The following is a 15,085-nucleotide window of genomic DNA, read 5'->3' as shown; positions in this document are numbered from 1 at the left end:
AATGCAGGAATAAAAGTATTTTAATAAATTTCTCTCTTACGACAGTGGATGAACAAACAGTAGTAGTACTTAATTTTTAGCTCTTCTTTCCAGAAACATTTTTAAAAGTTTGATATTCTGTTACTTTCTTTTCTACGATTGCTCTTTTTTTAATGCATGGTAAAAACTCCCTTTGTTATGCCTCTATGTCTGTGTTTATGTACGAGCCACCAGTGTCACCAAGCGGCACCGCCGGCCAGGCCCGCCCGCGTTGCCGGGGCAGCGGCGACGGGGAGCGGCGCGGTGGCCGCCATGAGCAGGAGGAAGCTGCAGCAGCTGGTGGACTCGCTGGGCCGATCCGCTAAGCACTGTGAGTCTCTCCCCCGGCCCGGCCCGGCCGCCTCAGCGGGGCGGTGGGTGCTGCCGTCCGTCCCCCGTTGTCCCTGCGCTCTTCCTGGGGCCCTGTTCACCACCCACGCCCCAGGGGACGCTTCCCGCCGCCCCCTCAGGAACGGCGGGTATGGGTCGGAGGGGTGTGGGGGCGTCGGTTTAACGGTTAACACCTGAGGTGTCCGGGCCCTGTGGCCTTACTGTGCCTGCCATGTATTGTTACCAAGTTAAGTTATGAAATGTGTTCGCTTGTGTTTCGACTGGGCAGTTAATAAAAGCGAAGTGGAATGTCTCATCAAGCTCTTCAACACGCTGGTGGATGAGTCCAGCAACCGCTTTGCTGCGGTCGGCTTTGACCGTAACACCTTCAGAGACACTCTGCACAGCGCGTTTGGCATGACGGACGACGTGCTCATGGACAGAGGTGAGACCGATCGGGCTAAAAAAGATGGAAGATTTTAGTTTTATGTTGTTGACCCGATGAGGATGCCGAGACAAAGTAGTGCCGTCTCATCCCTGTAAAGGACAGCAAAGGAAGAGTTATGCTCGCTTAGTTCAGATAGCTCACGCTCTTGGACGAGGGAGACCGGCAAGAGAGGCAGTTATAGCGCTGTCCTGTGGCTTTCTGTCGCAGTCACTGTAGTGTCGTGACAGAAGAGGGCAGCATGGTGTCACTTCACTCTTCTCCCGTGGTTCCACCGGGAGCTGCAGTCACTGCTGCTGGTGGACAGCTCTGTCTCAGGCTTGGTGATCCCAGAAAGGCATTTTGTTAGAGTAGGTAACTTCTGGAATAGAGGTGCTGTTAACAGCACTGAAGGGACTAGGCAGACTCTACAGGGAGATGAGAGTAATGAGCCAAATGACCCCTTGAAAATACAGTGATTTCACGGTTTTATAACATGGGGGCCACATTTGCAGTTGCTGTGAAAGTTGCATGAATGAACTCTAATGTACAGGTGTCTAGAGGAGGATGCGAAGGAGCCATGAGTCTGCAGTTCTTCTCAGTCTCAGGCTGCCAAGAGCCAAGCCTTAGTTCAACTTCCTCCTGTTCTGAGGGGTATTTAAATGCCATAAAATAAGAACTTGTTGCATAAAATGGCACCAAGTCAAGCATGGCTTGGAAAATACCTTACATGGACACTTTCTTAAAAATCATTTTAATGTTTACATACAAGGGGGCTGATTTCAGTTTACAAAAGGAAACCTATTGTTTTCCTATTCCAGACTGCTTGGCTCTGCATGTAAAGGCATTCCTGTAGCAAACTTACTAATTAACATTCTAAAATATGAATTATTCTAGACCTTAGCTGATGTTTTGAATTATATCTTGGATTTGAAGTACTGTATTACAGGCTGTATGAATAGTGAAGCTGCAAGATTGAAAGTTTCTTCAGGGAAGGACGAAGGAAAAAAAGGTTTTGGTACATGAAAGACAAGAGAATATGTTTCTTTGTATGTATTGTTTCTAGCATTACTTTCTCCAAGATTTTCTGATACAAAACCTAGTAGTTAAAATTCTCTTCTACGTGCAAATATACCTTAGTGTAAGGGATACTGGTTTATTTGGTTTATGTTTGCATGGAAGCATACTTCCTATAGTTGTTTAAGTCAAAAAAGCAACAAATCAAACAAAATGTCTTATCCCATCAGGATTCTGGAGTAGAAGATCAGTAATCTGAGGGGCAAAATCCCCTTCATTGTTATGGCTTAGAAAGATTCAAGAAGGGTAATCATACCTTGATGAAAACAGAGAAATATCTTCAGAAAAAACATGTTTATATTTTCATTGAATTTAAGAAAATATTATTTTGTTTGTGTTTCCATATTATATAAATTTTAAATGTATCTAATACACTTCCCAGTGTTCCGCAGTTTTGATAGAGACAACGATAGCTACATCAGTGTGGTGGAATGGGTGGAAGGCTTATCAGTATTTCTTCGGGGGACATTGGAAGAAAGGATTAAGTGTAAGGTTTACCTGTATGGTAGTATTTAGTAGTAATAATTGAATTCATTACTATTAAATTACATGTTGCTTTTGGTATAATTTGCTAGTTACTCATAAAGTATTTGGTAAATGAAGAGTTTTCTTCTGTATAGTTTAATGCAATGAAACTGAGTTCTGAAGTGGCTTCTTCAAGACAGAAGTTTTTCTGTGTAAACAGCCATTGTCATAGCTGTCACTTTATTTTGTTGCTGACAAAAACTAGCGCTTGAACTGAAGCTTGTACTACAGTATACAGTTTTGACAGAATATATGTTTTTGTATTCACACACAAAATTAGAAACAGATGTAGCTCAATGGTTATTTTGGCTAAATAACACAGTTGAGTCAACCAAGACCTGCACCAGCATTCATTTACTGGCACAATGGGGACACAGCACCAGTTTTATTAATTGCAGCAGTTCTTCAGCCTGAACACATACGTGGAAAAACAGTCTGTTTGTAAAATAGTCATGAGAACCTCCACAGTAATGATGAAGTAAGACGGGGGAGAAAAAATAGCAAGAATCTAGAATTTTAAGAAGCAGAAAAAAACAATAGGGGATGTAGTGAAATGTGTAATAGAAAAAGGAGAACGACAGCATGTTGTTTCCGTAGTTCCCCGGTTGCAGCATCAGCCATCCCTAATGCACTATGTAAATCCATCTGGAAGGCAGCCTGGGATGTCACAGCACTAGGATGTATGCCCAGGATGTAATTCAGTATGTCAGTACAACTACAAGCAGTAAAATGTGCAGCCCTGCTGTAAGCACAGTAGGGTATACTAGTGCGTAGTGCTTGGTGGTATACAGTGTTGTCTGTCGTAAGTGTATGGCAGTGCAGTTTTTCACTGTAGGCTTAGTCTTTGTCAGGAAAAAAAAACCCTCTTGTGTTCCAAAACTGAAGAGGTTGGTTTGTTTAAATAAGTTGTGTGAAGGATAGTGAAGTTTATTACGGTCGTAGATTTCTGATTGCAGGGAGGTAGAAATGTTTAGAAGATAAATTAGGCAGATACTCAAAATACTCCATTACAGAGATTTCCTCTTTGAATTACAGGACACTTCAGTTGTCTTTTCCCTGCTAGTACAGCTTATTCTTCTTTCTCCTTTACTTTTGTAGCCCAGCTTCTGAAATAACTAGGGTGTGTTTTGTAGGTGGAAAGCCCTTCTGATGTAGACAGCTGGTCCCTGCCATGGTAAATTTGGCTTCTAAACGAGAACCTCATTTATATTCTAAATTGACGCTTTTAGAGAAGTTAAGATCTGTAAGTTAGTATGGTTTCTGTGAACTGAAGCTAATTTATTTGAGCAGGAATAGTGAAGGGCAAATAGCCAATAATTGACTAGTATATATATCAAAATGTGACACATATTTCATATATAAATATTATACATAGTAAATCTGGCTCAATAGTTATGCTGTACGAGATATAATTCACATTTTCTGCCTATAGGTGACAGCTTTAATAGTGTGTGATATAGTTTATATGAACTTTAAATTGATTTATCTTTCAAAAAGACTGTTTTGAGGTTTACGACCTGAATGGTGATGGATACATTTCAAGAGAGGAAATGTTTCAAATGCTGAAAAACAGCCTGATCAAACAACCATCAGAAGAAGATCCTGATGAGGGAATTAAGGACTTGGTAGACATAGCACTGAAGAAAATGGCAAGTACTTACTCAAAAATCTCACTTAAAACCAGGCCTTGAATACCAACTGCTTTTATTTAACCCCATGTTTTCTATTTCTCAGACCCACCCTTTTGGCACACCCTCATGTGAAAGGTCCATCTTACCTTTAGTTCTTGACAATGCTGAGTCTAGTTCACGTGGAAAACAAGCTATGACTCAGCAATTTGTTAATTGTTGGAGCACCTGCAGGTTGCATGCAGAACAAATACCCTCATGTCTGGGCAGTTGATAAATGGGCTATGCTAGTCCAAGCACAAGCAGTATCCTCTAGACATAATGAAATCTTCATATATGTAAAAACATACATAAACTAATCCTGTACCTAATCCTGTTGCATTGCTCAAAGAACAGTTTTTTCTTTTAGTGATGGATTAGTTATTTGACGTGGTAATTGCCTGTAGGTACAACTGCATTGTGAGTACTCTTACATCCAGTCCCATGAGAACCGTTTTCATACTTTAAAGTATTTATAATGAACATGCTCATGCCCTGCTCTCCCCTGTGCTGAGGAGTGTAAAAGGTACTCTACCTGTAGCACCTGGCCACTTCTCTTAAGCACCCAGTGGCAGGCTTTCCTGTTCAGGAATCTCTTTGTCGACACATCTCCTTGCCTCTGCTTTTCTGGCCATTAGAGCCTGTACTCCCTGCATGTTCACCAGCTATGATGGTTCCATAGCTTGATCTTCAAAAATTTTGATTTGGCTCTGTGCCTTGAACACTAGTCATATCCACACATATATCTTCACTTAAAGCCTTTATATGGTTTAAAGAAGCACTTACTGCTCACCGTAGCATTTGTTGGTGGTTTAAGCTGCCATGTCAGTAGAAACAGGAGGCTTTCAAATTGCAGAAATACTAAAAACAAAAAGATGTTTTTTCCACCCCCAGAGGAGTATCCTGTTATGCTGAGATTCTGCAGTACGAAAGAAGTGGGCTGGCATCAGCATACTCTTACCATATGCTTCTGGGTGCTGTACATGAAAAAGACAGGGCAGAAATATGCCTGCTATAGAAACCACTAGGGTAAAGTGTTTCCAGTCTCATGAATAGGGTGTAGGTACACTTATGATGTAAATACATATACAGAATATATCCTAACGTTTTCTCCTACTTCTAAGTCACCTACTTCTAATTTATCTCAGTGCAACTGTGCTTGAGATTTGTCCATGCAATTCTCAGCTCGGCCTCTTCCCATGTTAAAGTTTTGCCTTCTCTGGAATTCTGTTAACGAAGCCATATGAGAGTTGAGTTTGCTCCACCTTTTATGCCTTAGGTAGAGCCAAATGATACAGATCTTGTCCGAGCAGGACTGATGGCCCAAAGAAAATTATTTTTGTATACACTCAAACTAAAAATAGTATCCATGTGAATAAAATGTTTGTTGAACAAAAAGACAGTTACTACAAGTGATCATCATTTGCTGAAGAGTTCCCTTCCTTTGGTAGGACTATGATCATGACGGCAAGATTTCTTTTATGGACTTTGAAAAAGCAGTCAGAGATGAAAATCTTCTCTTAGAAGCCTTTGGACCATGTTTGCCAGACATAAAGGTACATCAACCTTGAGTTTAAAAAAATATGTGCAAATAACTTCCTGTACTATTGGTAAGTAGCTGTACATATTATGATATTAATTGTCATTACATGGGGCCTGATGAAGTCAACTGAGAAAAGCTTCAGTTGTGGGATATGTATGTGCTGAGTTCATATCTACCTTTCACAGCACCAATGTTTCCTTGTGCAGCCAAACACTGGTACCAGAGAATATAAGAACACACTGTTACTCAATGTTCGGTTGTCCTGGGGCAGCAATATAATGAGTGATCCATTATGAGCACTCTCTCAGACTAAGAAAATGAGACGGTTCTCTTGAATTGTATTCCTGGAGAGCTTTCGGATAAACAATTTTTATTTTTCTTCCTTCAGTACCACTGGCAATACTGCTGTCACCTCACTTACAGCCTCTTTTAGGAGGGGCTGGTAACTTTCTGAAAAAAAAATACCTTGAGAGTGTTCCTCATCTCAGAATGTGGCACTACTGTTTTTAAATTACATCTAACTGGGCTTTATTTATTAGCAGTACATCTCATTTAATTCAGATATAAGATGGTAATTTATAACATGTTCATTTCCTCAGTGTTAAGTTCAACTGGGAAGAGCATTTCTGCTCTATAGTAAAGAGTATTTTTTTCATAATCCAGTAATCATTATTCTGTTTGAACTGCATGTCACTTGCAAATACTGGAAGTTGTGCCTCCATAAAGATGGAAAAACAAAATTCTGATTTTGCGAATAGTGATTCCTAGAAACAGGAAAGTTGTGCAAGGCTGCTGAGAACACGGCAAGTTTTTGTTTTCTGGAAACCCACGCTTCCTGCCAGCTCACCTACCTGGTAAGCTGGAGGACAGGAAGAAAGGGTCTTGCATCCATGATTGCAGGCTCTATTATATTAGATCAGCTGCAAAGCAGCTGTTCCCAAAATGCCAGACTTCTCCTGGCAGGCTGTCAGAAGACTTTTAAGGGTTTGGGAAAACCTGGATAAGTACTCTTGGGTTTTACACCAGAGAAAAGGTTTTAAAAAGTTTCTGAACTAAATTACATTCACTAATCAGCATACAAAAATGACTTGTTATCTGTCAGTGTTGATGATAAACCAGGTACACAATTCAGGGTAATGTTGGCAAGAGGTGGAAAACAGCTTGTTTCTTGCTTCCGCTGTTTGTGCCTTCTGTTCTGTACCCTACCCAACTGTTGCCTTTTTACTAGGTCTCTAGTTTCACTATTAAAAGAGAACTCTATTTACTTATCCTTTCAAGCCCTAAAAGCAACAAACAAACTTTAGCTATGAGCTTTACATGAAGAAACCCCATAATTTACTAGATTTCCCAGTGAGGTTATGATGGGCAATTTTAATTGTATCCTTTGACACAAATTAACTGCTCATTTGTACTTCAATATATTTTTTTTAAATGTCATTAACAACGTATTGGATAGAGTCCGTAAGTGGTTCTAGTAAAGATGCGTGACGAGCTGATCCCTTACATATGCTTGCACCAGCACCAATCCTGAAAGCATCAGCATGGGGCACCTTACCCCAGTGTTGGGTTCATCCTCCCAGCACCAGTTCTGCTGCCCAAAGGTGGCCCCTGAGTGCTCCCACTCCAGGATTGTTACAATACTGTGGATATTTATCTCATCACCAAGGGAAATTTCGCTTCTTTACAGTAAGTCATCCTAGTCTCTGGCATGCCTGCTTCTGGCCAGTTTAACTCGTTCCACAGCTGGGCCTTCTTGCCCTCCATGCCAGAGCATTCCTTGGTCATACATCACAGCTGCTGAGCAGTTACAATTTGAATTTCCTCTTTAGTTATAACTTCAAATGTTATGACTGGTCTCTTGGTGATGATATTGTTAATGCTATGGAATTTACCTTTTCTAAGCTAAAAAGCAAGAGGTAGCTTAAATGTAAGGACTGTCCCTGCTTATACATTTCAGTTTAGCATCTTTTGGCATAAAATGTAAATAATCCTTTAGTTTATTGAAAATGAACTTTTTTTTTTTTTTTTTTTTTAAACAGAGCAGCATGGCATTTGAACAGAAAACTTTCCGGGAAATTCGTAAACTGTAACTCCAAGTGAATACCGTTGTAAAAGTTTTTTTTTCTTCACCATTCTTAATGGTATAGTAAAAATAGGAGTAACTTGAAAATATTACTAAGTTTCAGTATTCCTTTACTGTAAAAGCTACTGAATAAATAAAATTTACTTCTGTCACCCTACCTAAATACAGTTCTTCAATGAGTTATGAAATACATTCTATTATGAGGTACACAGGACAAGATTGCTACAATAATAGTTCATTCCAAGAAACAAATTGATACAATTTTTAACAGGGAATTGCTTGGAAATACAGTATAAAATAGTTTTATTTTTAACATTAAAAAAAAATAGTATTTTAAACTATATCCTTAAAAAAAAAAAAAAAAAAAGACTGTTGGAAGATGCTGCCCGCAGTATCTATATTCTTCTTCTCTGTTTTACAAATGGTTTGGCTGAGCTACTCTCTGGCTTTTCCACAGATGTTCTTGAAACGGAATCTGCTACCTAAATTGGGAGGGAAAAAGAAAAGTCTTAGTGAACTGTAACCACTCCTTTTTTATACTTGTTTTAGCCAAGGCCGTATGTCCAACATTTGAGTATTGGGAAGGAATTATTACTATAATCACACTGGTATTCAAATTTCCTTCAGAAAAAGGGGAAAAAATAACACCAAAGGCAGCATTAAACACAAGAGGTCAAACTTCAACAGAAGTGTTAGCAGTACCGTTTTTGTATTTTAACCACACAAACTGATTTCAGATACTCAGTGATAGTATTACATATCTTATCACCCCTCTCCCTGCCAGAGGTATTTTCAAAGTAAGGTTTGGTGTGCTTATTAGACTCAGGTATTCCAAGAAGAAAAGGGAAGGGAAAGGAGAAACATGTGCTTTGACAAGTATTTTAGAAAAGATTTAATGTAAGGGCTGCTTATTTATCAATTTGACTGGAGATAAGCTCTTTCAGATCAGTCTAGTTTGTCGTAGTCAAGGGAGCTTTTCACATCTTAATTTAAATGGAAATTTCTATCAATCAGGAGTGTTTGACCTGCTAATTGATTAATATCCTCCATAAAAGGTTATATAGCTTAAGACCTGCTTCTCAGCATAGAGTTTGTGGTTCTGTCCATCTTCTAATGCAGTAAGTAGTGTTGGAGCAAAATTACATTCAGCTCTAACTTTATTATTTTTCACTCCCTTTCAGTCATAAATCAGATACAAGCACTACACTGGAGTCAGCAGGACTACCTTCAAAGTTATGTCTCCCCACGTGGAAAAAAAAGTGTAGTTTACTAAAAATCATTTAGGACCACGCACTGATATTTATACTTTCTGAAGTGTAGTGTAAGAGGTTGGAGTAGAATGGCCTGCAATATTCTGCATTATGAAGGAGTTAAGGAGCAAGAACGCTAGCTTAAGTGGCAGATAAACTGACAATACTGAATAAATGTTGAATTAAGTTACCTTAGGGTCCTCAGCTTAAGTTACCAGATTTTTATGGATAACAAGCACATAATATATTTGTTTGAAAAAGAAAATATCAGAACTTTCAGAATCCATACCTCTTTCAGTTTATTTCGAATTAATGTAGCTGAAGTATTCAAAGAATCATCATCCATATCCACTTTAGGCATTTCTGGTAGCTGTGGACCAATAATGACTTCAGTATTGTCCGCAGTTCCAATGAGAGAAAACTTGTTACCTTCTTCTCTCTTCCTCTTACGTTCTTGCAGGTGAGTTGTACGAGGCATAAACCTATCAACTCCATTATCAATCGGAACTGTTCTTTGCTGCATTAAAGGAGTTGGAGGAGTACATCTCCCAGGCTGTACGCTTAGAGTTAGGGACATGCTTTGACCAAAGTACCCAGAAGTTTCAGCACAGTTATTATTATGGGGAAATGTCAGTAGGCTCTGATTATGATTCCCAGATGGATGCCCTATGTTGTGGGATACCCCGTAAGAACTTGCAAAGCAGGATGGATCCCAGTTACTGGCTGCACGTGATCCTGACGTATTCCATGGACAGTCATGCTTGGAGTCCTTTGAGATGGTCTTCTTAGGGGCCTCTACTTTCTTTAACACAAAGCAATCTTTAAAACAACAAAAAAGTAGTTTCACTATTTTATGTCATTATTAGTTCTAACACATAAAAAAAAATTAATACAATTACAGAAGCAATATCAGTGATATTTCTTTCCCAGCCACCCTTCTGTGATTCTTTTTTCCTCAGTGAAACCTTTCAAACTAAAGTTTTTCAGCCTAGTCCCTGTGCTGGTTTGTGAGGAATGCCTGAGCAGAAGTATTTCAGCAGTTTTGAGAAAATGAGGAAAATATTTTTAACGTTGCAAATGAATGACTTTTACTTCCAGTTATGATTTCAAGAATATGCTGTCTTACAACATTGAAAAAACAGGTATTTTGTTGTTAAAATCAGTGATTTTTACTCCTTTTTAATATCCTCATGCAATGAGGTACATAAGCACAAGAAAGGGGAAGTCTGTGCTTGGCCATTTACTTATTTCTCAGCTTGCCCAGCCTTCAGTGCTGCCTGGGAACTCTGCAGTCCAGTAGGCTTTGAAAACCCAGTCCATTCTTAGCACTCCTCCACTGCCAATACGTATGCTGGAGAAATTTTTTGTTGAAGGCTCTGGTACAGTCACCTTCTTTACAAACTGTCCCTTTGGGCGTGCCTGAATAAGCTGGACCAAGGGTGAAAAGACAATCCCAAATTTCCTGCCAGTGCTTGAAAATTCTGATTACATTTTGAAAAGAAAACAAAAGGGAAAAGAAATACTTCATTATTAAATCTTAAGCATTTCTTTATTTTCATCTTGACCAAAAGTGAAAAGTTGCTTTGAAAAAGATACAGCCTGCTAAATACTGAAAGATGTCTCCACTCTGCTGCAAACATACTTAAAATGCATCTTTAAAACAGCCCGATACCAAGCATGATCTTCGATGGGCACTTTAGCCAAAACCCCACCCACCACTTAAGTGAGGTGTTAAGATTCTATAGGAAATTTAATTACAAACCTCTTTGATTTGTTGCTTTTGCTATATACTTTCTTCTGTCTTGCAACTTCTCCCTAGTTTCCTGGACTGTTTCAAATTCTGGAGCATAGCACACATGCAGCAAACTACCAAAGAAACTTCTTTCGTCCATTTTTTTCTTGGCCACCCTGAAAGGAATTAAATTGTATTGCCAAAACTGAGGATTTACTTCAACTCTCTAGAATCTTAACAGATTGTAAATATAGAAGTCATAAAAACAGCAGGAGGCAAATACTGCCCTGTCCAATACCTGGCACATTGCAGTTTTTGGAATTTCATAAGATAAACTTCAGTAAATTGCTCTGCTGGATATTCATCTAGAGCATGATACTCTTCGATGGCACCATATAATGCAAATTGTTCAACTAACTCCTTCATAACACCTAATGCAGGAACTCCTTGTATTAGTAAATAACGAGACTCCAAGTTGATAGTGTAAACCTGGGAAGAAAAAAAAGATAGTGTTCACATTGTTGCTTTACTGCAAATATAAGGAATTTTCTCTGTGGTTTCTGTTGTTCCTCAAATCCTCTCAGGATGCTTAAAATCCCTCTTACTCTATTTTGACTTTGGACTCTTGCAGGGGCAGTAAGCGCACAGTTATCTGGGACCTCATCATTACTGAGCAGGAACTGAACTCAATCTTCTTACTCAAAGTAGAACACAAATTAAGAGCTGACTCTTCTCCACCAGGTCAGAGTACTGCCATTTACTGCGTAAAATCTGTAAGTCCGAGGCCAATTTCCTCACAACACTGACGAGCAACCAGTTAGTATGAGGCGCTGTCAAAGTAAAGGAAAAACCACTGTAAAACCTGTCTTGTTCATAGGCAGAGGGGCCATTGCAGGTAAAACACAGGGAAGGCAGGAAAAAAACAAAAAACCCCACACAACAAAAAGTACCAGGATTCCTTGAGGCAGATCATGTGTGTGCAAAGCTGCCTCCATGCTACGGTGATCAAACAACATGTTTTTAAGACAGATACAAGTAAGATGCCGAGAGAAGCAAGGACTTCCCCCAGCAGGTTAAAAAACCAAAACTCACTATTTTCTGCTTTGTGCAATGAGTGACACATAACACGGACTGTAAGGGAAGTTCTGTGACAGCTCACAACATACAGTAAGTAGCTAAACCATAAGATCAAACGGAATTCATTCTGATTTTGTTAAAACCATTTAGATTGCCTGAGCTACACATCCTTCTCAAAAAACAGCAAATGGAGGACAAAGAGGGGAACGACTCAGGGAACCAGCTGTCAAACTGCCATCGTAACAGACACTCCCTGCAAATAGGTCACATAAATTGTTCTGGTGATAGCAGCTTACTGCCTGCTTGCTTTCTCAAGCCAGGTTTGGAAGGTGCCGTTATCACAGCCCACGTGTTAACTGCACACACAAAACACAAATCCAGCGTTTCTGCTGCTGTAATGAGATACGCCTGCTCCGCAGCGCCAGGGCCCGCGACGGGTGGCCTTCCCCCGTCCCCCCAGCAGCCGTGGGACACCAGAGCGTGAGCGTGGGAGCAGCCTGCTGCACGCACATCCTGCCGAGGTGGCTCGGTGGCGTTCCGTACCCAACTGCCTGTGAGCCCATAACGGCAGTGCTGAGCTACTTAACTTCCCCTGCGCTGCTCTTAATCTTTGTGTTTGTTTTTTTTTTGTTTTTTTTTTTTTTCACGTAAAACTAGACTAATTGAGCTATGTGTATTTTTAAGCGATTAAGTTACAAAATACGATGTGGAAGTTGACGACACTCAAAGGGGACTACAACACAACCATCAGGATGGTTTAGCTACTAAAGGACAAGAAACGCCTCAATAGAAGGAAATAAACTCCTCCAAGGAATAAACCCAAGTTCCTACTTTGATTTTGCAATCCGAAAGAGCCCATTCCTCCCCACTGACAAGTTGATTTTTGTAACCAGGACAATTAAGGTATGGCTGCTTCACACCAGTAGCGCGATAAGCTCGCCTGAGCCCGCGCCCCGCTGCACCTCAGCGGCAAGGCGAGAGCGACCGAAAAACGCCCACAACCGGGACGAGCACTAACAGCGGAGACCAGCCGGTGCCGCAGCTGCGGCCAGAGGAGAGCAGGCAGCCCGGCTGGGGAGCTTCCCACCCCCGAGAAGCCGCAGCCGACAACCCCCGGCGCCTGCCAACCACGCCGGCGCTCCTCCCCGGCCCCCTACCCCCTGCCAGCGCCGAGGCCGCCCCGCTGGGGTCCCGCTTCAGCGGAGGCAGGCGGGGTCGAGCCGAGCCGAGCCGAGCCGAGGCCCCGCCAGCAGCAGCACCGGGCCGCCCTCACGGCGGAAGCGGCCCCAAACCGGGCCCCGCCCGCCCACCTTCACGGCGCGCGGCCTCCGCCCTTCCCGGTACTTGGCGCGCGATTCGCAGACGCCCAGCTGCGCGTGGTGCTTGCAGGCATCACCCAGCCCGCCGCTGCCGGTGCTGCCGACGGCCGCCATCTTTCCCATCGCCCACTGCGCCCCACATAGGCAGCTCTAGCTGCTCGCCGAGAAAACAGCCAATCAGAAAACGGGCAGAAATCTCATTGGTTCCCACTGAGGCGGAAATCGACGTTGACGCTAAGCCAGGCAGAAAGAGCCGAAGCCCTCGATAGAGAAGCCAATCAGAGGCGGGGAACGTGTGTATGCCGCGCCCGCATTGGCCGGCAGTGGGTCATACCATTGTCTCGGGGGTGGCGGGGGGAGAAGGAGGAATTTCGGGAAAGCCCGGCTCTAGTAGGCAGCTCCTGCCAGGGCGGAGAGGGCGCGCAGCGGCGCCGGGCTGCGGGGCTCGGCCCAGCCCGGCCCGGCCCGGCCTCCGACATGTGGGGCAGCGGCAATCCCGGCGGAGGGGCGACTGGAGGCGCCGCCGTGACCGTCGTCCTGAGCGGGGTCCGGGACTGCTTCCTGCACTTGCCTCCTGTGCTGGCCTCTCACCTCCGCCTGCAGCAGGTACCGGGTCGGCCCCGCTGGGGGCCTGGGCGGAGGGACGCCTCGGGCGGAGAGGATGATGGGAGAGCAGCATGTCTTCCCCCTCCGCCCGGCATCCCGTTGCTATGGTGACACGAATATTCCCTCCTCCCACAGTAACTCGTAGCATTAACCGAATAATGTGTAAATTAATCTTTCATGTAGGAGGTAAGGTGGTAAATCTGAGCAGAGTCATCGTTCTTGGTACGCAGAAATCTTTCACTCTGTGTTCCTGTATAGAAAGGGGCTCCTGTCGTGCAAAGTCCTATTAAGTACATGGATCAGGCGCAGGAAGTGCACCTTAGATTTTTAATAACATCTCGCACGTGAAAACGAGAGCAAAGCCTGCTAGCATCCCTTGTGCGGCGAACACAAGAATGAAGGATCTGCTAGCAGAACAGACAGGATGAAAAATTGCAAGAATGAGCAAGAATGAGCAAAGAGAAGGAGACGGGGGCGAAGCTCCGGAGTGGAGATGAAGATCGCAGTCCTGGCAAAGCTCCTCTCAGCCGGGCTGGCCTCACCCAGCCTGGGTAACCTTCGAATTTCCCCAGGCCAAAACGGACATTTCATAAGAGCAAAATCGTCTAGACTTGTAAAAATGTGCTCCTTTTCCTTGGGGTAGTAGAAAGAGGTCGGCGGGGTTGCAGGAAATCCAGTATACCTGCGTACCAGAGTAACCTGGTCTAGTGGGAGGTGTCCCTGCCCGGGGCAGGGGGATTGGAACTAGATGATCTTTAAGGTCCTTTCCAACCTAAACCATTCTCTGATAAATGTTAGCTTCATTTCCGCTAGTTTGTAAAACCGGCTGTTTTACAAATTTGCTGGGGAGAGGAAAAAGTGTAATTGCTTTTAAGTCTTGCATTCTGTACGTAGTCGGTTATGGCAGGCTCCTGCTTTTGCTTAGCGTGATCCACAAAATGAAATTATATGATTTCCAAAATTTTGATAGCAATAGCATATTAGTTGCAAACTCATGAATAAAAATGTTTACAAGGGGATAAATAGTTATGTTAATAGATGGTACTGAGTAAATCATATAAAAACTTAAGTGGAATCAAAAGCTGGATATAATTGCAGAAGGTATTAGCTAAGTGGGTGATCAAATAGTCTATGAAACTCAACATTGTGTGAAGATTAAGATACTCAGGGAGAGGCTTTATCTGTGTGAATACAGGGGAGAGCTGTAAATTAAATATTAAGTTTGGTAAAAGGATCTTGTAACCATTGTGGAAGTTCTCTGAAAATATTTTCAGAGTTTACCAAAAAATCAAATAATATTTAAAATTATTAGGATATAGTTGAGAACAAAACAGAAAACATCATTATGTTAACAAGTAAATCTGTTGTATATCCACAGTGTACATTGTCTTGGTTACTTGATTTTCATTAAAGTGGTCATTTTGGGAAAAAAAA

The 15,085-nt window shown here is 42.2% G+C and overlaps 2 protein-coding genes across 2 annotated transcripts; one reads left to right on the top strand and one right to left on the bottom strand.

Moving 5' to 3' along the window:
* Positions 1-276: 276 nt before the first annotated feature.
* CLXN (calaxin) lies at positions 277-7,674 on the top strand (the record flags this gene model as incomplete). The annotated part of the gene is made up of 6 exons (XM_082479625.1): positions 277-349; positions 638-793; positions 2,232-2,336; positions 3,872-4,023; positions 5,493-5,597; positions 7,624-7,674. Exons 1-6 carry the CDS (start codon positions 292-294, stop codon positions 7,672-7,674), a joined length of 627 nt encoding a protein of 208 aa, XP_082335751.1. The 5' UTR covers positions 277-291.
* A 202-nt stretch (positions 7,675-7,876) lies between these two features.
* Positions 7,877-13,161, bottom strand: RBM48 (RNA binding motif protein 48). Its single transcript, XM_082479624.1, has 5 exons — positions 13,037-13,161; positions 10,948-11,138; positions 10,680-10,825; positions 9,207-9,736; positions 7,877-8,149 (listed from the first exon to the last, which is right to left on the bottom strand). The coding sequence occupies exons 1-5, from the start codon at positions 13,157-13,159 to the stop codon at positions 8,063-8,065; spliced, it is 1,077 nt and encodes a 358-aa protein (XP_082335750.1). The 5' UTR covers positions 13,160-13,161; the 3' UTR covers positions 7,877-8,062.
* Between the last annotated feature and the right edge of the window lie 1,924 nt (positions 13,162-15,085).

The sequence above is a fragment of the Vanellus vanellus genome, assembly GCF_965231255.1.
Source record: "Vanellus vanellus genome assembly, chromosome: 2".
Classification (NCBI taxonomy): Eukaryota; Metazoa; Chordata; class Aves; order Charadriiformes; family Charadriidae; genus Vanellus; species Vanellus vanellus.
The sequence above is the reverse complement of the archived record's forward strand: the minus strand, read 5'-3'. Positions and strand labels throughout refer to the sequence as shown.